The sequence below is a fragment of the Xenopus tropicalis genome, chromosome 8, assembly GCF_000004195.4.
Source record: "Xenopus tropicalis strain Nigerian chromosome 8, UCB_Xtro_10.0, whole genome shotgun sequence".
NCBI classification, from domain to species: Eukaryota; Metazoa; Chordata; class Amphibia; order Anura; family Pipidae; genus Xenopus; species Xenopus tropicalis.
In genome coordinates, this window is record NC_030684.2 from 135140153 (window position 1) to 135167141 (window position 26989).

General features: G+C 40.7%; 1 protein-coding gene across 3 annotated transcripts; it reads left to right on the plus strand.

The window, feature by feature from the left end:
• The first annotated feature begins 856 nt into the window (after nt 1-856).
• btn2a1 (butyrophilin subfamily 2 member A1) lies at nt 857-25742 on the plus strand. 3 transcript variants are annotated; one of them, XM_012953507.3, is made up of 7 exons: nt 857-1192; nt 15509-15603; nt 16095-16439; nt 17350-17469; nt 19261-19524; nt 20616-20732; nt 25357-25742. In XM_012953507.3, exons 2-7 carry the CDS (start codon nt 15531-15533, stop codon nt 25479-25481), a joined length of 1044 nt encoding a protein of 347 aa, XP_012808961.1. In that variant the 5' UTR covers nt 857-1192; nt 15509-15530; the 3' UTR covers nt 25482-25742. The 3 variants fall into 3 exon arrangements, with proteins under 3 accessions (XP_012808961.1, XP_012808960.1, XP_012808962.1); XM_012953506.3 differs by lacking the exon at nt 857-1192 and adding an exon at nt 1203-1338; XM_012953508.3 differs by lacking the exons at nt 857-1192; nt 17350-17469 and adding an exon at nt 1203-1338.
• The last annotated feature ends 1247 nt before the right edge of the window (nt 25743-26989 follow it).

Below are 26989 nucleotides of genomic sequence, written 5' to 3' on the forward strand. Positions count from 1 at the left end.
CATTTAAAAAGGTTTGAGGACCCCTACTCTAAGGCCATGATAGTCTTACATTTCCACAAAAACTATTTTGCTCAGTATGCAGTATCACACAAAAACTGTCAGATCATATTCATGATACCTTTTGGTTCAAGTGTGTGTAGCGTATATGTATGTAAAGTATTTCCCATTATTGTAGCTATAGAAGCCTGTTACCCCCTCTTCTTGTTGGGGAGGAACGGCATCTATCACTAAAAAAACTGAGAGATGCAATAGAATGTTAACATTTATGGAAATGAACTATCAATTTTATGATTGATTTTATGAATGATTAATTCTAATGTTGACTGATTCCTGTTTTATAAAGGGCACTTTATGAGGTAAACCACATAATCTAAAAGACGATGTATAATGACAATCAATATTATATATTTTTCCCAAATATGGGTGTGTAAAGGGAGGGGTTCTGATACCAAGGGGACATTCCTCTCTGGATAGAGGCCACTGTGTGTTGTTGGAGAGTCACCCCAAGTCCCACATCTGCTTTAATTGATCTCCGTCAATGTAAATACGTGTGTGTATAAGCGTATATATATATTTATATAAGGGTTAATCAGATGTGCTGATGTGCTGGGAGAGGGTGGAGTGAGGCTTTTAATAGTGGGCCAAGGGCTTTAGGAGTATTGTTGGCTTAACAAAGGATCAGGGAGACCTACTAATAGGAGAATATATGTTTCTGTGACCATTCACAAGGTGACATTTCTCCTGTCAATATTATCCAATTCACTAATAACACAAGAATGAGTTTTTAACAAGGGGAATTTCTCCACATTAACGTTTGCACCTTATTATCAGTACCCTGCAGGCTAACAGCCCACACGGCGTTCCTTTACGGCAGAAAACTAGAATTTACCCGGCGGCACTTCACAGATTTACATCGAGAAAAATCACCACATTTCTCTTACAACATCCCACCAATTATTATTAAAAAGTAGGAAACGACTTGTGAAAATACTCCTGCGGCCCTAGGCTGGATAGATCTTTAGGTTAGATGTGTTTGAATTGTATACTGGCCCTACGTGTGGAAAAGTTTACCGACTCTGTCAGCCTGACACACGGATACTGTATATAATGCGCCATTACTCTCCAGCGGCCAACTCTTCCAAGGCCATCTACCGCAAAACTATATGGACGAACACTGGAACTCACCACACTGGTGAGTTGTATGTGAGCAGAAAGGATGCGCATGCGCCACAGGCTCAGGCCTACATCGGGGTTCCAGTGCTCTGACTACGGGGGAACGCTGCTTTGATTTCAGCTGTTTCTCTCACCGGGTTCGGGGAAGGCTCTGCGCTAATACAGGTACCGCTGCGAGTGCTTACACGCCCATATCTGCTCAGTGATATTTCCCTGCCAAATTCTCACAACAGGCTGAGCCGCAGGGCACACCATGGATTTTGTGTAAACAGACCGGCATGTCATAGGGAGAGTGCAGAGTAATAGTGTGTCTGTATGGAGATTTCCAAGTGTATGTACTTTATTTATGAACGCTTGGACACCTAGGGGCTGATTTACTAACCCACGAATCCGACCCGAATTGGAAAAGTTCCGACTTGAAAACGAACATTTTGCGACTTTTTCGTATGTTTTGCGATTTTTTTCGGATTCTGTACGAATTTTTCGTTACCAATACGATTTTTGCGTAAAAACGCGAGTTTTTCGTATCCATTACGAAAGTTGCGTAAAAAGTTGCGCATTTTTCGTAGCGTTAAAACTTACGCGAAAAGTTGCGCATTTTTCGTAGCGTTAAAACTTAACGCTACGAAAAATGCGCAACTTTTCGCGTAAGTTTTAACGCTACGCAAACATACGAAAAAATCGCAAAGTACCGATCATTACGAAAAAAACGCAATCGGACTCCATTCGACCCGTTCGTGGGTAAGTAAATCAGCCCCCTAGTGTTGCTGTAGGACTGGCACTTTCAATGGACGTATATAGAGTATACAGTATATATATACTGTATATATATATATATATATATATATATATATATCTCCCAGCACAGTAATGCTCAGTGTCACTGTGTATCTGTATACTGTATATATATATATATATATATATATATCTCCCAGCACAGTAATGCTCAGTGTCACTGTGTATCTATATACTGTATATATATATCTCTCCCAGCACAGTAATGCTCAGTGTCACTGTGTATCTATATACTGTATATATATATCTCTCCCAGCACAGTAATGCTTAGTGTCACTGTGTATCTATATACTGTATATATATATATATATATATCTCTCCCAGCACAGTAATGCTCAGTGTCACTGTGTATCTATATACTGTATATATATATATATATATATATATATATATATATATATCTCTCCCAGCACAGTAATGCTCAGTGTCACTGTGTATCTATATACTGTATATATATATCTCTCCCAGCACAGTAATGCTCAGTGTCACTGTGTATCTATATACTGTATATATATATCTCTCCCAGCACAGTAATGCTCAGTGTCACTGTGTATCTATATACTGTATATATATATATATATATATATCTCCCAGCACAGTAATGCTCAGTGTCACTGTGTATCTATATACTGTATATATATATATATCTCCCAGCACAGTAATGCTCAGTGTCACTGTGTATCTATATACTGTATATATATATCTCTCCCAGCACAGTAATGCTCAGTGTCACTGTGTATCTATATACTGTATATATATATCTCTCCCAGCACAGTAATGCTCAGTGTCACTGTGTATCTATATACTGTATATATATATATATATATATATCTCTCCCAGCACAGTAATGCTCAGTGTCACTGTGTATCTATATACTGTATATATATATATATCTCCCAGCACAGTAATGCTCAGTGTCACTGTGTATCTATATACTGTATATATATATATCTCTCCCAGCACAGTAATGCTCAGTGTCACTGTGTATCTATATACTGTATATATATATCTCTCCCAGCACAGTAATGCTCAGTGTCACTGTGTATCTATATACTGTATATATATATATATATATCTCTCCCAGCACAGTAATGCTCAGTGTCACTGTGTATCTATATACTGTATATATATATCTCTCCCAGCACAGTAATGCTCAGTGTCACTGTGTATCTATATACTGTATATATATATCTCTCCCAGCACAGTAATGCTCAGTGTCACTGTGTATCTATATACTGTATATATATATATATATATATCTCTCCCAGCACAGTAATGCTCAGTGTCACTGTGTATCTATATACTGTATATATATATATATCTCCCAGCACAGTAATGCTCAGTGTCACTGTGTATCTATATACTGTATATATATATCTCTCCCAGCACAGTAATGCTCAGTGTCACTGTGTATCTATATACTGTATATATATATATATATCTCTCCCAGCACAGTAATGCTCAGTGTCACTGTGTATCTATATACTGTATATATATATATATATCTCCCAGCACAGTAATGCTCAGTGTCACTGTGTATCTATATACTGTATATATATATCTCTCCCAGCACAGTAATGCTCAGTGTCACTGTGTATCTATATACTGTATATATATATATCTCCCAGCACAGTAATGCTCAGTGTCACTGTGTATCTGTATACTGTATATATATATATATATATATATATATCTCCCAGCACAGTAATGCTCAGTGTCACTGTGTATCTATATACTGTATATATATATCTCTCCCAGCACAGTAATGCTCAGTGTCACTGTGTATCTATATACTGTATATATATATCTCTCCCAGCACAGTAATGCTCAGTGTCACTGTGTATCTATATACTGTATATATATATATATATATATATCTCTCCCAGCACAGTAATGCTCAGTGTCACTGTGTATCTATATACTGTATATATATATCTCTCCCAGCACAGTAATGCTCAGTGTCACTGTGTATCTATATACTGTATATATATATCTCTCCCAGCACAGTAATGCTCAGTGTCACTGTGTATCTATATACTGTATATATATATATATATATATCTCTCCCAGCACAGTAATGCTCAGTGTCACTGTGTATCTATATACTGTATATATATATATATCTCCCAGCACAGTAATGCTCAGTGTCACTGTGTATCTATATACTGTATATATATATCTCTCCCAGCACAGTAATGCTCAGTGTCACTGTGTATCTATATACTGTATATATATATCTCTCCCAGCACAGTAATGCTCAGTGTCACTGTGTATCTATATACTGTATATATATATATATATATCTCTCCCAGCACAGTAATGCTCAGTGTCACTGTGTATCTATATACTGTATATATATATATATCTCCCAGCACAGTAATGCTCAGTGTCACTGTGTATCTATATACTGTATATATATATATCTCTCCCAGCACAGTAATGCTCAGTGTCACTGTGTATCTATATACTGTATATATATATCTCTCCCAGCACAGTAATGCTCAGTGTCACTGTGTATCTATATACTGTATATATATATATATATCTCTCCCAGCACAGTAATGCTCAGTGTCACTGTGTATCTATATACTGTATATATATATCTCTCCCAGCACAGTAATGCTCAGTGTCACTGTGTATCTATATACTGTATATATATATCTCTCCCAGCACAGTAATGCTCAGTGTCACTGTGTATCTATATACTGTATATATATATATATATATCTCTCCCAGCACAGTAATGCTCAGTGTCACTGTGTATCTATATACTGTATATATATATATATCTCCCAGCACAGTAATGCTCAGTGTCACTGTGTATCTATATACTGTATATATATATCTCTCCCAGCACAGTAATGCTCAGTGTCACTGTGTATCTATATACTGTATATATATATATATATCTCTCCCAGCACAGTAATGCTCAGTGTCACTGTGTATCTATATACTGTATATATATATATATATCTCCCAGCACAGTAAATGCTCAGTGTCACTGTGTATCTATATACTGTATATATATATCTCCCAGCACAGTAATGCTCAGTGTCACTGTGTATCTATATACTGTATATATATATCTCTCCCAGCACAGTAATGCTCAGTGTCACTGTGTATCTATATACTGTATATATATATATATATATCTCCCAGCACAGTAATGCTCAGTGTCACTGTGTATCTATATACTGTATATATATATCTCCCAGCACAGTAATGCTCAGTGTCACTGTGTATCTATATACTGTATATATATATATATATCTCTCCCAGCACAGTAATGCTCAGTGTCACTGTGTATCTATATACTGTATATATATATATATATCTCTCCCAGCACAGTAATGCTCAGTGTCACTGTGTATCTATATACTGTATATATATATATATATCTCCCAGCACAGTAATGCTCAGTGTCACTGTGTATCTATATACTGTATATATATATCTCTCCCAGCACAGTAATGCTCAGTGTCACTGTGTATCTATATACTGTATATATATATATATATATATATATATATCTCCCAGCACAGTAATGCTCAGTGTCACTGTGTATCTATATACTGTATATATATATATATATATATATATCTCCCAGCACAGTAATGCTCAGTGTCACTGTGTATCTATATACTGTATATATATATATATATATATATATATATCTCTCCCAGCACAGTAATGCTCAGTGTCACTGTGTATCTATATACTGTATATATATATATATATATATATCTCCCAGCACAGTAATGCTCAGTGTCACTGTGTATCTATATACTGTATATATATATATATATATATATATATATATATATATATATATATATATCTCTCTCTCCCAGCACAGTAATGCTCAGTGTCACTGTGTATCTATATACTGTAATATATATATATATATATATCTCCCAGCACAGTAATGCTGTGTCACTGTGTATCTGTATACCATACCTCACAACTGTCCCGATATTTATGGCACTTCCCGCTGCCCCGGACTCACTGTTAGATGTCCCGCTTTTCAGCTTTGCCATTTAATTGATTGCTGTGCCTGCTCTGCTCCGGGAATAAAGCCCCGCCCCCTTAACTCTTCAATCTCCCCTGCTACACTCAAGCTCACAGCCTTACCTTGATGTTTAATTGTCCTGGGAGGAGCATTTGTGACAGGCAAGGGTTAACTATTGGCATTGGCGGCATCCCTCTCCTGCTCAGTGGGTCAGGGGATGAGGGGGCTCTGGCTTTTATCAGGCAGAAGAGGCTGCTGTGTTTATTTGTGTGCTGGGCAATTTCACCTTCCTTACTGTGTATAGGGGACATTGTGTATGGGGGGCACCTATGTATGTGGGTACTGTGTGTGGTGGGGCTCCTGTGTATGGGGGTACTGTGTGTGGTGGGGCTTCTGTGTATGGGGGGGCTCCTGTGTATGGGGGGGGTACTGTGTATGGTGGGGCTCCTGTGTATGGGGGTACTGTGTGTGGTGGGGCTTCTGTGTATGGTGGGGCTCCTGTGTATGGGGGTACTGTGTGTGGTGGGGCTCCTGTGTATGGGGGTACTGTGTATGGTGGGGCTCCTGTGTATGGGGGTACTGTGTATGGTGGGGCTCCTGTGTATGGTGGGGCTCCTGTGTATGGGGGTACTGTGTGTGGTGGGGCTCCTGTGTATGGGGGTACTGTGTATGGTGGGGCTCCTGTGTATGGGGGTACTGTGTATGGTGGGGCTCCTGTGTATGGGGGTACTGTGTATGGTGGGGCTCCTGTGTATGGGGGTACTGTGTATGGTGGGGCTCCTGTGTATGGGGGGGGCTCCTGTGTATGGTCGGGCCACTGTGTATGGGGGGCAAAACTGGTACATAGTTATAGCTCACTTATAACTGACTGCCTTCTCTCTATATTTGTATTTATATGTAGGAGTTGCTATATTGTTTTCCTTAGGTAGTACAGTATGAGGTTATAGCACATTTGCGTCTGATCCTGCCATTTCTACTATATAAAAGGAGTATTTTTACAAAAAATGGGGTGTAGTGATTGGGGTGTGGCCACAAAAGTGGGCGTGGTCAAAAAATTGCCGCGCTGCACGCACCAACACTTTTTGTCCCTCTTTTCATTTTTCAAATGTTGGGAGGTATGGTATACTGTATATATATATATATATATCTCCCAGCACAGTAATGCTCAGTGTCACTGTGTATCTGTATACTGTATGTATATATATATATATATCTCCCAGCACAGTAATGCTCAGTGTCACTGTGTATCTGTATACTGTATATATATATATATCTCCCAGCACAATAATGCTGTGTCACTGTGTATCTGTATACCATACCTCACAACTGTCCCGCTTTCAGCTTTACCTTGATGTTTAATTGTCCTGGGAGGAGCATTTGTGACAGGCAAGGGTTAACTATTGGCATTGGCTGCATCCCTCTCCTGCTCACCAGGTCAGGGGCCGAGGGGGCTCTGGCTTTTATCAGGCAGAAGAGGCTGCTGTGTTTATTTGTGTGCTGGGCAATTTCACCTTCCTTACTGTGTATAGGGGACATTGTGTGCGGTGGGGCTCCTGTGTATGGGGGGCACCTGTGTATGGGGGTACTGTGTGTGGTGGGGCTCCTGTGTATATGGGGGGGCTCCTGTGTATGGGGGTACTGTGTATGGGGGTACTGTGTATGGTGGGGCTCCTGTGTATGGGGGGGGCTCCTGTGTATGGGGGGGCCACTGTGTATGGGGGGCAAAACTGGTACATAGTTATAACTCACTTATAACTGACTGCCTTCTCTCTATATTTGTATTTTAATGTAGGAGTTGCTATATTGTTTCCCTTAGGTAGTACAGTATGAGGTTATAGCACATTTGCGTCTGATCCTGCCATTTCTACTATATAAAAGGAGTATTTTTACAAAAAATGGGGTGTAGTGATTGGGGTGTGGCCACAAAAGTGGGCGTGGTCAAAAAATTGCCACGCTGCGCGCACCAACACTTTTTGTCCCTCTTTTCATTTTTCAAATGTTGGGAGGTATGGTATACTGTATATATATATATATCTCCCAGCACAGTAATGCTCAGTGTCACTGTGTATCTATATACTGTATATATATACACAGTGGTGTGAAAAACTATTTGCCCCCTTCCTGATTTCTTATTCTTTTGCATGTTTGTCACACAAAATGTTTCTGATCATCAAACACATTTAACTATTAGTCAAAGATAACACAAGTAAACACAAAATGCAGTTTTTAAATGAGGGTTTTTATTATTTAGGGAGAAAAAAAATCCAAACCTACATGGCCCTGTGTGAAAAAGTAATTGCCCCCTGAACCTAATAACTGGTTGGGCCACCCTTAGCAGCAATAACTGCAATCAAGCGTTTGCGATAACTTGCAACGAGTCTTTTACAGCGCTCTGGAGGAATTTTGGCCCACTCATCTTTGCAGAATTGTTGTAATTCAGCTTTATTTGAGGGTTTTCTAGCATGAACCGCCTTTTTAAGGTCATGCCACAACATCTCAATAGGATTCAGGTCAGGACTTTGACTAGGCCACTCCAAAGTCTTCATTTTGTTTTTCTTCAGCCATTCAGAGGTGGATTTGCTGGTGTGTTTTGGGTCATTGTCCTGCTGCAGCACCCAAGATCGCTTCAGCTTGAGTTGACGAACGGATGGCCGGACATTCTCCTTCAGGATTTTTTGGTAGACAGTAGAATTCATGGTTCCATCTATCACAGCAAGCCTTCCAGGTCCTGAAGCAGCAAAACAACCCCAGACCATCACACTACCACCACCATATTTTACTGTTGGTATGATGTTCTTTTTCTGAAATGCTGTGTTACTTTTACGCCAGATGTAACGGGACATGCACCTTCCAAAAAGTTCAACTTTTGTCTCGTCGGTCCACAAGATATTTTCCCAAAAGTCTTGGCAATCATTGAGATGTTTTTTAGCAAAATTGAGACGAGCCATAATGTTCTTTTTGCTTAAAAGTGGTTTGCGCCTTGGAAATCTGCCATGCAGGCCGTTTTTGCCCAGTCTCTTTCTTATGGTGGAGTCGTGAACACTGACCTTAATTGAGGCAAGTGAGGCCTGCAGTTCTTTAGATGTTGTCCTGGGGTCTTTTGTGGCCTCTCGGATGAGTTGTCTCTGCGCTTTTGGGGTAATTTTGGTCGGCCGGCCACTCCTGGGAAGGTTCACCACTGTTCCATGTTTTTGCCATTTGTGGATAATGGCTCTCACTGTGGTTCGCTGGAGTCCCAAAGCTTTAGAAATGGCTTTATAACCTTTACCAGACTGATAGATCTCAATTACTTTTGTTCTCATTTGTTCCTGAATTTCTTTGGATCTTGGCATGATGTGTAGCTTTTGAGGTGCTTTTGGTCTACTTCTCTGTGTCAGGTAGCTCCTATTTAAGTGATTTCTTGATTGAAACAGGTGTGGCAGTAATCAGGCCTGGGGGTGACTACAGAAATTGATATTGAAATTGAAAATTGAAATTGATAAACCACAGTTAAGTTATTTTTTAACAAGGGGGGCAATCACTTTTTCACACAGGGCCATGTAGATTTGGAGTTTTTTTTCTCCCTTAATAACGTAAACCTTCATTTAAAAACTGCATTTTGTGTTCAATTATGTTATCTTTGACTAATAGTTAACGGTTTTTGATGAGCAGAAACATTTAAGTGTGACAAACATGCAAAAGAATAAGAAATCAGGAAGGGGGCAAATAGTTTTTCACACCACTGTATATCTCCCAGCACAGTAATGCTCAGTGTCACTGTGTATCTGTATACTGTATATATATATATATATATATCTCCCAGCAAAGTAATGCTCAGTGTCACTGTGTATCTGTATACTGTATATATATATATATCTATATATCTCCCAGCACAGTAATGCTCAGTGTCACTGTGTATTAGTGCTGGGCGGTATGACCAAAAATTTATATCACGGTATTTTTCAAAATTATATCGGTATCACGGTATTTGACGGTATTTTTTTTTCCCCATGCATGATTAGGTGACCACCCCAAACACCCGCCACCCGCACCCCCCCGCCACCCCAAACACCCCCCCATCCGCACGCAGCCCCCCCACCCCCCCACGCACCCCCCACCCCCCATCCGCACACACACCCCCCACCCCAAACACCCCCCCCACCCCAAACACCCCCCCACCCCAAACACCCCCCCATCCGCACACACACCCCCCCACCCCACCCCAAACACCCCTCCATCCCCTTCACATAAATATAACCCCCCATCCCACCCCCCCAAACACAACCCCATCCCCTTCACATAAGTATAACCCACCCACCCCCACCCCAAACACCCCCCCATCCCCTTCACATAAATATAACCACCCACCCCCCCCAAACACAACCCCATCCCCTTCACATAAGTATAAACCACCCACCCCCACCCCAAACACCCCCCCATCCCCTTCACATAAATATAACCCCCCACCCCACCCCCCCCAAACACAACCCCATCCCTTCACATAAAATATAATTACTGGCCAGGCACCCCCCGACAGCTCACATTGGTATCCGACTCTGAATGCGTCCTAGCGATGGCGCTTTTGTAGAGTGTGCGCGCTGACGTCACGTGCGCGCTGACGTCACGTGCGCGCTGACGTCACGTGCGCGCTGACGTCACGTGCGCACCCGGAAGTATTCAGCACACCGGTATGGGGGTATGTAGAAAATTCATATCGGTTTAAAAAAAAAAAACCGGTGATCGGTTTTTACCGGTATACCGCCCAGCACTACTGTGTATCTATATACTGTGTGTATATATATATATATATATATCTCCCAGCACAGTAATGCTCAGTGTCACTGTGTATCTGTATACTGTATATATATATATATATATATATATCTCCCAGCACAGTAATGCTCAGTGTCACTGTGTATCTGTATACTGTATATATATATATCTCCCAGCACAGTAATGCTCAGTGTCACTGTGTATCTATATACTGTATATATATATATCTCCCAGCACAGTAATGCTCAGTGTCACTGTGTATATATATCTCCCAGCACAGTAATGCTCAGTGTCACTGTGTATCTATATACTGTATATATATAGAAACAACAACAAGAGATCCTCTGCACTCACCCATTATCAATATATAGAACATTAAGACATTCGGTGCATTTAAGCTACTAAGAAATGCCCTTCCCTTTAAGCAAAACAGGGATTGTTTGTCCATATATTGCAATATACTTCAAGCTGGCCAACTGCGTCAAAGTCATCCCTTTTGACCAGTTCCTACACTGACTTATGCGATTCATTAAGAATTCTACTGCTTCAATATACATTTAGCCAAGGGACTAAGTTTTACCTGCAACTTACTTGCTTTCAAGGTTAAAACCCCCATATGGTTGCCCTTTTATTGGCTCCACTGGGATCACCTGACTGCAGCTGGGAGGGGTGGGAGCTACAACAAGGAGCTGGCCACTGCTCCTGTATAAGCTATAGCAAAAAAAGGGAAAGTTGTGCTCAACCACTAAATTTTAAACCATTAGGCGGGGGTGCAATGAGGTTGTGACCACGAAATACATAGAAACAACAACAAGAGATCCTCTGCACTCACCCATTATCAATATATAGAACATTAAGACATTCGGTGCATTTAAGCTACTAAGAAATGCCCTTCCCTTTAAGCAAAACAGGGATTGTTTGTCCATATATTGCAATATACTTCAAGCTGGCCAACTGCGTCAAAGTCATCCCTTTTGACCAGTTCCTACACTGACTTATGCGATTCATTAAGAATTCTACTGCTTCAATATACATTTAGCCAAGGGACTAAGTTTTACCTGCAACTTACTTGCTTTCAAGGTTAAAGGGATAGGCATTTCTTAGTAGCTTAAATGCACCGAATGTCTTAATGTTCTATATATTGATAATGGGTGAGTGCAGAGGATCTCTTGTTGTTGTTTCTATGTATTTCGTGGTCACAACCTCATTGCACCCCCGCCTAATGGTTTTAAATTTAGTTGTTGAGCACAACTTTCCCTTTTTTTACTGTATATATATATATATATCTCCCAGCACAGTAATGCTCAGTGTCACTGTGTATCTATATACTGTATTTATATATATCTCCCAGCACAGTAATGCTCAGTGTCACTGTGTATCTATATACTGTATATATATATATATATATATCTCCCAGCACAGTAATGCTGTGTCACTGTGTATCTGTATACTGTATATATATATATATCTCCCAGCACAGTAATGCTGTGTCACTGTGTATCTGTATACTGTATATATATATAGTAACATAGTAACATAGTAAGTTGGGTTGAAAAAAGACATACGTCCATCAAGTTCAACCATAATGCCTATACCTAACCTGCCTAACTACAAGTTGATCCAGAGGAAGGCAAAAAACCCCATCTGAAGCCTCTCTAATTTGCCTCAGAGGGGAAAAAATTCCTTCCTGACTCCAAGATGGCAATCGGACCAGTCCCTGGATCAACTTGTACTAAGAGCTATCTCCCATACCCCTGTATTCCCTCACTTGCTAAGAAGCCATCCAGCCCCTTCTTAAAGCTATATAATGTATCAGCCAGCACGACTGATTCGGGGAGGGAATTCCACAACTTCACAGCTCTCACTGTAAAAAATCCTTTCCGAATATTTAAATGGAACCTCCCTTCTTCTAAACGGAGTGGGTGCCCTCGTGTCCGTTGGAAGGACCTACTGGTAAATAAAACATTAGAGAGGTTATTATATGATCCCCTTATATATTTATACATAGTTATCATGTCACCCCTTAAGCGCCTCTTCTCCAGTGTAAACAGACCCAACTTGGCCAGCCTTTCCCCATAACTGAGACTTTCCATACCCTTTACCAGCTTAGTTGCCCTTCTCTGGACCCTCTCTAACTCAATAATGTCCCGTTTGAGCACTGGAGACCAAAACTGAACAGCATATTCTAGATGGGGCCTTACCAGTGCTCTGTAAAGGGGAAGAATAACCCCCTCCTCCCGTGAATCTATACCCCTTTTAATACAGCTCAAAACCTTGTTTGCCCTTGCAGCTGCTGCCTGGCATTGCTTGCTACAGCCAAGTTTATTATCTACAAGGACTCCAAGGTCCTTCTCCATTAGGGATTTGCCTAGTGCAGTCCCATTAAGGGTATACGGGTATATATATATATATATATATATATCTCCCAGCACAGTAATGCTCAGTGTCACTGTGTATCTGTATACTGTATATATATATATATATATATCTCTCTCCCAGCACAGTAATGCTCAGTGTCACTGTGTATCTATATACTGTATATATATATATCTCTCCCAGCACAGTAATGCTCAGTGTCACTGTGTATCTGTATACTGTATATATATATATATATCTCCCAGCACAGTAATGCTCAGTGTCACTGTGTATCTGTATACTATATATATATATATATATATATATATATATATATATATATATATCCCTGCACAGTAATGCTTGGTGTCACTGTATGTGTATATATATATATATATATATATATATATATATATAAAATCTCCCAGCACATTAACACAAATTAGTATGATGGATCAGTAATATTTTGCTATAGAGTGAGATTTTTTTTAAAGTTTTAAGCAGCTCTCTGTGTTGGATTGGGAGAAGTAATATGGATATTTGTAGGAAGAAAGATTCTAAAGCCAAGGAGCTCAGTATCCCTCATTTTTCTCTGTATATCAATGTAATCTTGTAAAACAGGCCTGCTTATAGAACAGATTAAATGTGCTTTATACTCAAATTAAACTTTTTGTTTAATAGTGTCAGTGGCACTTCTAAATAATGTTATTTCATTCTTATAACCTTTGTTATCTGTAATATGTCATGAGTTAATGGGAAAGTTCATCTTTAAATGATCTGTTACTATTAACTTGCTCTTAAGAAATTTTCCATTTGTTTTTATATTTATTTTATTATGTTGGGTTGAAAACCCCACAGACTGTTCTTCCACTTCAGCTGATTCTTCCGCTTCTTCTTCTTCTTAGCGCCCCCCATTTTCTAAACGCTACTCCTCCTACAGTTTTAGGGGTACAGCACCCAAACTCCCCACACTTCTTCTCCCTATAGCGGAGCAGGCTGCTTGTGCTTTTCTAAGCGATCCCGCCCCCCATCTTTTTGTGGCGCCGCTCCGAACCCCCCAATTTTCCCATTGACTTTGACAGGGAAGATTTTCAAACTGCTGCTACACCCCCCAAACTTTAATCACATAGGCATTGGCTCAGCCTGAATGAAAACATGATGATTGCTGGATGCCCAAAAGTGGGCGGAGCTGTGAACAGCCAATCAGATTTTACTTATTGACTTGGCAGAAATCCAACCTGCTGCCAGTCTCACAGTAATAACACCGGGGTCCCCAAACTTTGCAGGGTTAGGCACCAGGTAACTGTGGTTCAAGGTTAGAAAAAGTGGGTGCTTTATTTAATTTTTTTTGGTTTAAATTTAAAATGCTGCCTTCCATCACATTTATTTTTTATAGTTATTTCTATTTTTTTGTTAATGTTTTTTCATTGTCTTATTTCATTCAGACTTTCAAGCCAATTTCTTATGCAGCTTGGGCTTACTTTCCTTAGCGATAACAAAGTTATAACTGCTAATTCCTAGTTTGAATTAGAAGGATTTATATACCCCTTGGGAATTTATCAGCATGTCTATTGTGCAGTAATAAATTTCTGGTTGTCACTATTTGCCACATCCAGTAACATGGTAATGCTATACAGACTGGGCATCAAACTGCTCAGTATATCCCTGGCATTCTTCTCTTCTTACTTTATTCTGCTTTAATTACTAGGTTATATAAAGGAGACCTATAGCCTGATCAAAGTCCTCCCAATCTTGTAGGCGGTAATAAATGATATATAATGTTGGTTTTACTTTAGTTTAAAAAAATTATAATTACTTTTAAAACTGCCCACTTTATTGGAGATCTTTATACATCTACTATAGTCCCTGCCTGTGTTTCAAATGAGGGGTGGGCGTGTCCTTACGGTCCTGGCCAGAAACACAATAGGAGGGGATTAACCAATCACAGCCCTGCAGCAACAACAAACTTTAGTTTCCTATCAGGTCAGCCTAGCTGCTGATTGGTTCCTATCCTACCGTGCCGCCGGCCCCCCTGCACAGCCTGGGAAAGGAAGCAGCAGGAAGTGGAAAGGATCGGCAGGACTAGTAGGGTTTTTCTGAAATTTCCAATAAAACAACCCGAAACACTACTTTTTTAAACACATTCCTTCTATATTTAAAAGAGTATAATGCACTGGTACATTCTTGTATTTATAACAACATCTACTTTAAGCCGTAGCTATTGGATCACAGCTAGGGAATATAAATCAGTAAAAAAACATAAGAAATAAAAGTAAATACTGACTTTATATTGCTTTAGAATGACTGGCTACACAATGGTATTAACATTTAATATTCAGGTTAACTTTTCCTTTAGAAATTGTTAATGACATTTTATATGCATAAATATGCATATTTACATTTGTATTCATTCCCTCATTGCAGATTAGATTGGTTGTTGGAGATTATGGCATGTAACATGCATAAGACTATGATTGCTTTCTCCATCCTTTGGTCACTGTATAAAGGGTCCCTTTCAGGTAAGTGCTTTTATATATATAGAATTTTATGCCAATAGTGAGTGCTAAAGTGCCATGAATCTATAACTATAAAATGGCGATTAGGCAGATGGCATTGTCTGGCCACATGGGGAGAATCCTCTCAGGTAGAACTGCCGAGATGCCGGCATTGTCACACAGGTAACTCCCACATCCCTGAGTGATCCCACCTGCTATTGCCATTGGTCCATTTAGGGCTTTGCTCTGTTACTCCCAAATAAAATAAACTAAAGGTTTGGTACTTGGGCTCCTTCACTTACACTTATGAATATAAAATAAGAGGAGCTTCTCCCAAGGTTTTATTTTTAATAATCCACATTTGTGTTTTTAGAGGGGAAGGAAGGAGGGGTATATTTACTGAAATATTGTGGGTGTATTTTTACCCATTTGAATGTGATTTTTTTCAATCTCTAATTTATTATACTTTACCGTAATAGCTGTACCTTTTTTGTGTCTGGCTTTATATTTTACAGCTAAATATAAGGTTGTATCGGCACCGTCAGTTGTTGCTACACTTGGGTCAGACGTGGTGTTAACTGCTCGCCTGGCTCCTGAGATGAACGCAGAGAAGATGGAAATCCGTTGGTTTAAGCCTATGTACCGGCCCTATGTTCATCTTTATATTAATGGGAAAGATGATTACACAGCCCAGATGCCACAGTTTGCTAACAGAACAGAACTGCTAAAAGAGAACATCACTAGGGGAATTTTCCCTTTGATTATCCGTAACGTCACAGTTCAGGATTCTGGGAAATATTATTGTTATGTTGAGTCCAGTGACCATCATGGTATAACAACAGTATATTTAAATGTTAATGGTGAGTAAAGTACTCATTGATTCCATTTTATTCTGCCTGGCTCCACCCACAAGCAGATCTGCTTTCCATTAAAGAGACCGTATATAAAGAGACAGTGGTGAACATAATTAAAACAGACAAAAAGTAAGAAATATCTATGGTGTTTGTATTTCTGACACCAAACCAGAAAATGAAATCAGTTTCACTTATGCACTTCTTGTCACTTCCTGGTTCTCTCGAGCTCAAAAGGAGTTGATTAAACTTATTACCAGTTCACCTAGAACCCCCTGATAATGATCTAAGCAAAGGCTGCTGATTATAGAAGTGGCGTTTTTTTGTATAAAAGTAGATAACAAGCTCTGAACAAATTGCCCTTTTTATAAAGTGAGTTGGGGGTTGTTCAGGTATTTGACATGTAAGCTGAATATAATAAAATTCAGAAATTTTTGTTTAAATCACAAAAATACATGTATTTGTTTAAAAAAAGCATGTAAATGCAGCACAGCTGTATATGTGTTTTAATGCATTTAAATGGACAAACATTCAAACACCTGTGTGTAATGATCCTGATTCTCCGTCAGTTTATATGTGTGAAATATTTAACAAAACCTATATTGATTTTTAACTGCAGCAGATGCGAAGAAATAGTAAGTAATCATTTATTTCTCTCTGGCCAGTGTGTACCTGGGCATCCTTTGTAAAATGTGCAGTTTTTTCATAAAATGAATAATATGGTTGTAAGCACATAGTGATCATGTGTAAAGGGACACTGTCATGAAAATAAGTGTTTATTTTGGCTGAAAACAATGTACATGGCTCAGTGATCTTTTATTAATTTGGAGACTTCCCGGAACACATGGGGCTGCCTTCTTTCCTCTGTCTGACCTGCACATCACTGACTGGTCCTACATCCCTCATTCTCTTATATCAGTTCCCGGCCACTCAAAAACTCACTCACATAAGGAAAGTGGAGTCAGGATACCTCGTGATGTGTCCATCAACCAAGAGAGGCAGAGCCAGGCACAAAGATCAGACAGTCCAAAAGAAGGGGGTGAGTGCAAACTTACAAGTTCATTTTCAACAGTGAAACATTTTAACTTTGTATTTTAGCTAAGCTTTATACATTGTTATCAGCTCTAAATAAAATCTTATTTGTATGGTATTGTCCCTTTAATGTTCTAGTAAGAGCACAGGGGGTAACAAGTATCCATAGACTAATGGTGCATTCAAGGCTCTTAGTAACACAGGTATAGGATCTATTATTTGGTATGGTTGGACCTGGGGTTTTCCGCATAAGGGATCTTTCCATAATTTGGATCTATATCTTAAGTAAACCCAATAGGTTTGTTTTGCCCCCTATATGGATTCATGCAGCTTAGTTCCCATCAAGTACAAGGTTCTGTTTTATTATTGCAGAGAAAAAGGAAATCATTTTCAAAAAATGATTGCTTAAAATGGACCCTATAGGATATGGCCTTCCCATAATTCAGAGATTTATTAATAATGGATCCTCTACCTGTATGTAATACAAGTGCATTGTAGAAAAAAAGGTATTATTTACCAATCATCAGGCAGCATTAACTGGTTACCTGTTCAAAAGCAAATGTCTTATTGGTAGCTATATATTACTCCACCAGGCAGTGTCGGACTGGCCCAGCAGGATACCAGGAAAACTCCCGGTGGGCCCAGGTGTCAGTGGGCCCTCCTGCTCCTGACCATTTGGCCTGTTTCATGGCCATTCCCTATTCCTGAATGGGAAGAAAGAGGAGAAATAGATGGAAGGATAGATGCTAGCATGTAAATAAAAGAGACTGGGAGAATAAAGAGGTTGGGTATGGAAAGGAGGAAAAATAGTTTGGAGAGTGGGCCTAGGGTCTAAGGTTTTCTGGTGGCCCCTGGGGTCCCAGTCCGACACTGGCTCAGGGCAAACTTAATGCTTATTATTACATATGGGGGAAAACCTTTCTGATTGAAGAAACGAGCAACAGCTCATATATAGATGGAGAGCTGATCTGAAAGGGGACGTTGACTGACTGGAGATCAGAACTTACCACTGAGTTTTATATATTGATTCCCCACTGGGAATGATTTCTAATTGACACCTGCCATTGAGGCCTTTGCATACCCCTAACAGCATTCGTATTTATTTAAGGATGGAGGTGGGAAGTGTATGACATCTCCTTCCCAGTTATAAGGATATCTTAGGACCCCCAGCCGTACTAATGTAAGGCTGATGCCACACGTGGCGTTTTTACGTTGCGTTTTTTTCTCAGCCTAAAAACACGCACAAGCCACACAGCCCCTGACTATATGGCGTTTTTCAGCCTAGTACTGGTGACGTAGCAAATCCCGTTTCCATGGTGCTAATAGTGCCAAATAGCAAAAAACGCTGCGTATTTCCGCTAGGTGTGGCAGCTGCCTTTGTGTATACATAGGAATAGCTTTGCTGTGCAAATACTGGCGTATTTCAGCCAACGCTTGAAAAATCTGTGCTAAGGTGTTTTCTAGCGTATTTCCGCATTGTGTGGTTTCCTTCGAGTCTTTTCAAGTTATTTCTATGGATGATGATATCGGGCGTTTTTCAGCCGCTGAGAGAATTAGAAAATACGCAGCGGTAAAACGCCACGTGTGGCATCAGCCTAAGGGGAGAAGGATCAAGTGCCTAGCTCCCAGTGCAAAGGGGCCCTGTACCTCCCCTGAGATGTTTCCACAGGGTTTCCCCTATTCTGGGATCCCAGGGAAATAGTAGAAGTATGCTGCTAGGCTATAGTATGTTATTGCTGGGAGTTATGGGCAACATGCAGTACAACTGCACCACTAATTATATTTCTATATTTTTCAGCTGTTGGATCTCCCCCTGTCATTTCCGTAATTACTGATGACACTGTGTTCTGTGAGTCCGATGGCTGGTACCCAGAACCGTATTTGATTTGGACAGATAATGAGGGGAACAAAGTAATCCCATCAATGGAAAAAGTTTTAAAAGATGAAAAGAGCTTGTATCATATTCTTAGTGCTATTTACCTGCCGCCTACATCATCAAATATCACTTGCACTGTCTCCAGCTCTCTAAATCAGAGCAAGGAAAGCTCCATGCAGATCAGAGGTGAGCAACACTTGTATATCTTTGTGTTTTTGTTGTTGTTGTTTTTGTTTTTTTGTAGGTTATGTAATAAACTAGGAGGAAAGAAAAGACAACCCTTTTAAGGTATATTCAATTTACTTCTTCTTCTGTTGTACTATTGATATAAAGACAATTTTAATCACAGCACTTGTCACTTTAACTGAAATGGGGGGGGGGGTTGCAATAAAAATTATTGCATTGGTATAACAAGAAGCACTAGTAATTTGTTTGGAAAAGTAAATTGAAGTGATCAGGAGAGGTACCTTTTTTCATTTAAGAAAACTGAATATACCTTAGAAGGGTTGTCTTTTCGTTCCTCCTAATTCATTACAGTCAACTACACCCTCACAAAGTAATTTGGTTCTTGGAATTTAAATAGATAATTCTGAGTAGGCACATTTTTTTAGAGCTTGAACCACAGGTTGTTCTTAATGAATCTTATTTGCTTTCCATAACTGTACCAGTTACCCCAATTTTTCCAGCTGGTGAGCAAGTCTTTCTAGACGTACATTGCCCTGTTTGGCTGCATTGTATGTAGCCCAGTTTGCCAAGGGACTGCACATTTACCCATTTGTGCCCAGCTTTTATAACATTGCAATGTCAAAGGGCTATTCCTTAAATATTCCTTTTTATTAAATGTGCCCTGTGCTTTGTATTGTGTAGTTGGAGGGTAGCACGGTGTCAGTTTCCAGCTTAATCATCATATTTCTTCTACCCACAGAACATGTAAGGGGTAGACAAGGTGATTGTGACTTTAAAGTAATGTGTGGAAGTAATGAACATGGTAAAAGGGGTGTATAAATGACCTCTAGATGGCAGTAGGGTAACAATATAGACTGCTGTGATAATCATTATTGTATATATTCTTTATATGTGACTTTAAAACAAGTGGGGAGTGTGGGAAGGCGTAAGGGTCACCACTGAAAAAATGTAATTCATGTATATATTTAGTATTTCCCTATGTAAGGGATAATGACATATCTAGTTGGATATATGAATAGGTTACATTTGTCAGACAGATCAGTTACATTCTTGTTCCTGAAATAAATTATGGTTTTTTTCCCCCGATATAGAAACGAGACATCCAGTAACCCACAGGGATCTGTACAGTCGCTACATTGTATTCTGCGCTTGCCTGGCTGTTATACTGATGTTGATTGGGTGTATTTGCTTTCTGTTGAAGAGACTTGGTAAGTACCTAAAGGGATTCCTTGCAGCCTGATATTCAGGCCATGTAGAAATGTAATGTAATGGGCAGGAGAGGAGGTTGAATGAAAGCCCTGCTATCACCCAGGCTGCTGATCTGTAGATCCAGTTACATTATGACAGCAAGAGCTGGGCCCTTGCTGTGTTGTTGGAGGAAACCTAACTGTAAACCTTAACATACAATGTATGGAGACAGTTAATAGGCAGCAGTGATTCTTTACCCCATATGTAATAAAAGGCACTAATTTTGCCCAGGAGCCGTAACACATAGCAACCAACAGGATGGTTGCTTTCAAACAGGTGACCAGTAAATGCTACCTACTGATTGGTTGCTATGGGTTACTCCTCCAGGGCAAAGTTAGTAACCCCATTAATGTGATCATGGCCCCCTCTCACCCGGCCGGGATCAGAAAATCATTGCTGGATTGGGTCAAGGGCAGACTGCATCGCTAGTGCAAAGGGCACAACATACCTCCCAACATTTGAAAAATGAAAAGAGGGATAAAAAGATTCCGTGCGCGCAGCGCGGCAATTTTTTTGACCATGCCCACTTTTGTGGCCACACCCCAATTACCACACCCCATCCATTTTTTTTTTCAAAAAATTCTCCTTTTATATAGTAGAAATGGCGGGATCAGACGCAAATGTGCTATAACCCCATACTGTACTACCTAAGGAAAACAATATAGCAACTCCTACATATAAAATACAAATATAGAGAGAAGGCAGTCAGTTATAAGTGAGTTATAACTATGTACCAGTTTGCCCCCCCATCCACAGTGCCCCCAATAGCCTAAAAGACAGTACTACCCATACACAGTGCCCCCATACACAATGCTCCCCATAGAAAGTGCCCCCCATACACAGTGCCCTCAATAGCCTAAAAGACAGTACTACCCATACACAGTGCCCCCAATTGAGACAGTCCCACCCCATACACAGTGCCCCCAATTGAGACCGTCCCACCCCATACACAGTGCCCCCAATTGAGACCGTCCCACCCCATACACAGTGCCCCCAATTGAGACAGTCCCACCCCATACACAGTGCCCCCAATTGAGACCGTCCCACCCCATACACAGTGCCCCCAATTGAGACAGTCCCACCCCATACACAGTGCCCCCAATTGAGACAGTCCTTATAAAAGGGCCTGGGACCGCCGCAGAAGGAGCCGCATACACTGAGGAGCCGCTGGGGAGGAAGGAGCGCCAACGCATCGCGCTGTCCCGGATAAGTCAATGAATGCTCCGCATTTCCGTAATTTATTACGGAAATGCGGGACATTCATGGAACCATCTGGGACAGCGGGATGCGCTCTAAAAACCGGGACTGTCCCGCGGAAAGCGGGACAGTTGGGGGGTATGGCACAATATCTCCCAACTACTAGGGTGGGAATTCACAAAAGTGGTAAAAAGTGAAATGTAGATAAATTTGTCAGATTTCCCACCATAGTCACAAACCTCTATCTGCACTTTTGTGAATATGTCTTTTAAACAGTTTCCAAATTTTGCACAAAATATTTTCTTGTATTGTCTTTACCACCTCCTCCTAATCCTGTCAGTCTGCCATCAGGTGACTCTCAGCTCTACCCGTGCCTTTTCCTAATGATTGTGCCTTTAGCTCCTCCTCCTAATCCTGTCAGTCTGCCATCAGGTGACTCTCAGCTGTACCCGTGCCTTTTCCTAATGATTGTGCCTTTAGCTCCTCCTCCTAATCCTGTCAGTCTGCCATCAGGTGACTCTCAGCTGTACCCGTGCCTTTTCCTAATGATTGTGCCTTTAGCTCCTCCTCCTAATCCTGTCAGTCTGCCATCAGGTGACTCTCAGCTGTACCCGTGCCTTTTCCTAATGATTGTGCCTTTAGCTCCTCCTCCTAATCCTGTCAGTCTGCCATCAGGTGACTCTCAGCTGTACCTGTGCCTTTTACTAATGATTGTGCCTTTAGCTCCTCCTCCCAATCCTGTCAGTCTGCCATCAGGTGACTCTCAGCTGTACCCGTGCCTTTTCCTAATGATTGTGCCTTTAGCTCCTCCTCCTAATCCTGTCAGTCTGCCATCAGGTGACTCTCAGCTCTACCTGTGCCTTTTACTAATGATTGTGCCTTTAGCTCCTCCTCCTAATCCTGTCAGTCTGCCATCAGGTGACTCTCAGCTGTACCCGTGCCTTTTACTAATGATTGTGCCTTTAGCTCCTCCTCCCAATCCTGTCAGTCAGCCATCAGGTGACTCTCAGCTGTACCCGTGCCTTTTCCTAATGATTGTGCCTTTAGCTCCTCCTCCTAATCCTGTCAGTCTGCCATCAGGTGACTCTCAGCTGTACCCGTGCCTTTTACTAATGATTGTGCCTTTAGCTCCTCCTCCTAATCCTGTCAGTCTGCCATCAGGTGACTCAACTGTACTTATGATTGTACCTTTCAGAGAAGAGATTCACTGCTTCATTATGGGAGTACATGCTTTATTACCTATATGTTTAGTTATTATTCATCTCCCAATTGATGAATGCAGTACCACATGAGATTAGGTGTTGGCTTCTGTTAAAGGGGACGTAAAACCCCCTGGCAAATTTCAAATGCCAGTGCACAGACTGATCCTCATTTCTACTCCCCTGAGCACTTCAGTTACAGTTGTACCAACTCAGCTGTGACCCCCATAATGCATCCAAAACTGTAGCACCACACCCCCATTTTTGCCCATGTAACTTCCTTTCCTGTAATGGATCTCAGCTAGGAGCATGTGCAGTACCCAATATCCCAGTTTGGGTGCCAGTGTACATGCACTGCTTGCTGATCCCCGAGACACTAGGTAAAGAAGTATCACAGCTAAAAGTTCTGGCCAACACTGCTAAGCAGCTCTGTAATTCCTCCTATGGGCAGATAACTTGGGGAAAGTGTCAGTGATGTGTTGGGGACGGGGCTGAGGGGCTGAGGGGCTGAGGGGCTGAGGGGCTGTGTACTGGTACTAAAACTAAATCTTTGCCAGGGGAGACTTTACTTCCCCTTTAAATAAAGATTTATACAGTATATTCACTCAGAATGCTAATATTCATTCATTAAGCAAAAACTAGCAAAGTAATGTGTCACCTATTTCATGTTGGCAATGAGCTACTTTTATATGTAAAATAGGGCTTGTACCCTGACAATAGGCTGCTTATCCCCCTGAATATGTTAATGAGTCCCCAATACTGCCACTAAAATAGCTGTAAATGGTGATTGGCGGAAGCGCTGCAGAGCTGAAGGGCACATATCGCAATTGCAAACCCCCCAAATTTTTAAATGGAGAAACGTTTGCTGTAACTACTACGGAAATGTAAAAAATGTCAGTTTTCTTCTCTGTTTCATATTCACAAAAGTGTCTATAAACTTTATTTGATTACAAAACAAAAAGTGGTTGGAATTTTGGTGGATTATATTTACACCACTTTTAACCCCACTTTTGCTCCAAAAAATGCTATCTCTGCTTCAATTATGAGACTCTAGAAAGAGGAGATTTACTAGAGTTTTACTATCTAGGTACTTTCCTGTACCTCATTTAAGGGGGTCCCTGTTTCCCAACTGATCTAAGACTCAGCTGGGCTACTTTTACTGAGGCCCCCAAAACTTACTTTCCAGTACCAGAGGGGGGTCCAGGGCCGGCTGCATCGCTTATTGGGGCAGAACAGCCCTATTGGGTTTATTTAATGGTTAAATGATTCCCTTTTCTCTGTAATAATAAAACAGTACCTGTACTTGATCCCAACTAAGATATAATTACCCCTTATTGGGGGCAGAACAGCCCTATTGGGTTTATTTAATGGTTAAATGATTCCCTTTTCTCTGTAATAATAAAACAGTACCTGTACTTGATCCCAACTAAGATATAATTACCCCTTATTGGGGGCAGAACAGCCCTATTGGGTTTATTTAATGGTTAAATGATTCCCTTTTCTCTGTAATAATAAAACAGTACCTGTACTTGATCCCAACTAAGATATAATTACCCCTTATTGGGGGCAGAACAGCCCTATTGGGTTTATTTAATGGTTAAATGATTCCCCTTTCTCTGTAATAATAAAACAGTACCTGTACTTGATCCCAACTAAGATATAATTACCCCTTATTGGGGCAGAACAGCCCTATTGGGTTTATTTCATGGTTAAATGATTCCCTTTTCTCTGTAATAATAAAACAGTACCTGTACTTGATCCCAACTAAGATATAATTACCCCTTATTGGGGGCAGAACAGCCCTATTGGGTTTAATTACTGTTTAAATATTTTTTTTAGTAGAACTAAGGTAGGAGATCCGAATTACGGAAAGACCCCTTATCCAGAAAACCCCAGGTCCCAAGCATTCTTGATAACGGGTTCCATATCTGTAGAGGTATTAATCTCTCATCTTCAAACCCATTATCCACATTATCTCCCATACAGCCTGTTTTAAGCAAACTTCCCCTATATGTATTTTTGGAGTAATTTTTGGAGAATGTGTTTTCTTTGCTATGAAACTTAACACACACGAGGATTCAGTTCTTAACTTTGAGATACTGACAATAATAATGTGCCCTTTATTAATTTGCAATAAACTCAGTTATACATATTTTATATGAATGTTCTTTGTTTTCTCCTTTTGTAGTAAATGGGAATCTCAGAGCCGGAATATCACAGTCAGATGGGGTGGGATTCGATTCACTCAGCAACACTTCTGAACTGCCAGTAACAAACATGGAAAAAAAAGTCCCTATTATGAACTGGGAGTGATCCACCCATAGAAACTGTGTTTCAGGGTCCATTTTACCATTTATTATTTTTTATGATCCTGAGCGCTCAGCAAGCCTGTCTTCTAGATGGGGATGGCAATTGCTTGGGAATGCCACAAACTACTTTCTTGGGACTTTCCACATTGTCTCTTCATTTTCGCCACCTGAAACCTGCCATTTTACAGACACATACCCCCCAACTGTCCCGCTTTCTATAGCGCATCCCGCTGTCCCGGATAGTCCCCTGAATGTCCCGCATTTTCGTAATAGATTACGGAAATGCGGGACATTCATAGAAGGATCCGTGACAGCGGGATGAGCGCTCCGACTCCTTCCGCTGCTTCTCTCCTGTGGCTCCTTCGCCGGCGGTCCCTGGCCCTTTTATAAGGTTGCTCCCGTGCGTAATGACGTCACACATACACACGGGGCGCAACCTTATAAAAGGGCCAGGGACCGCCGGCAAAAGGAGCCACAGGAGAGAAGCAGCGGAAGGAGTTGGAGCGCATATGGGGGGGGGCTCTGTGTATGGGGGGGCTCCTGGGCCACCATCAGAAATCACGGGGCCCCTCACAACACAATTTTCTGTGTATGGGGGGGGCACTGTATATAAAGGGTACTGTGTATGGGGGGGTACTGTATATGGGGGGGCTCTGCAGACAACCAGCATGTCTGAATGAATAAGTGACATATGGCTACAGTATCCACGTGCACAGAATTTTAATTGGTTGATTTTTATGGATTGAACTTAATGGAGTTTGGCCTTTTTTCAAACTGTGTAACTGTTACTACTGTAAGCTACACTGCCAGTCCAGCACATTCCCTTACCTTGGGTTGCACTGACCAGCACGATTGTATATTTTGAAGCCAAAGGAGCCATCTTGGTTATGGTTTTTTGTTCCTTTTCATCACTTCCTTCTATGTTTTGGCACCAAGACTCCCTATTTAAACCTCTGCTCTCATCCCCTCTTTGCCCAAGCTGGCTTCTGGTTGGCTCAGATCCTGCTAAGCCTGGGTTTTGTGCTTTTTCTGGTTGTGACTTCTGCCTGTTTTCCTGACCACACATTGGGTATTGGGTTGTATTTATAGGGGAGAGTGGGGCATTTAATGTGTCTCCAAGAAAAGGGGGAGATAATGTTTTAATTCTGTGGCTGATTATGCGCTTCCTTATACATTTCTTATTTATGCAAGTGTAAGAAATTGCTCATCTTGGGTACCTTTATTTGTATTATATAAATAAGTGTTTCTGTCTCTATACATATTTATGTGTTATACACTGAGTATTTGGGAGTTGTATTGATTACTAAAAAAACAGTTGTGCAAGTCACATCTCCATATCAAAGGGTTTTTCTGTGGATGGTGGTGGGACAGTACGTTTGTACAGGAGCCATAAAACTCATTACTGTATGCGAGAAGCCTTCTCAACAGTTACTAAACAAAGGCTAGGTGTGGTTTTTATCAACCCCATCTGATCGGTTGGTATGTGGGGGGCAGTGGCTGAAAGGTGCATAA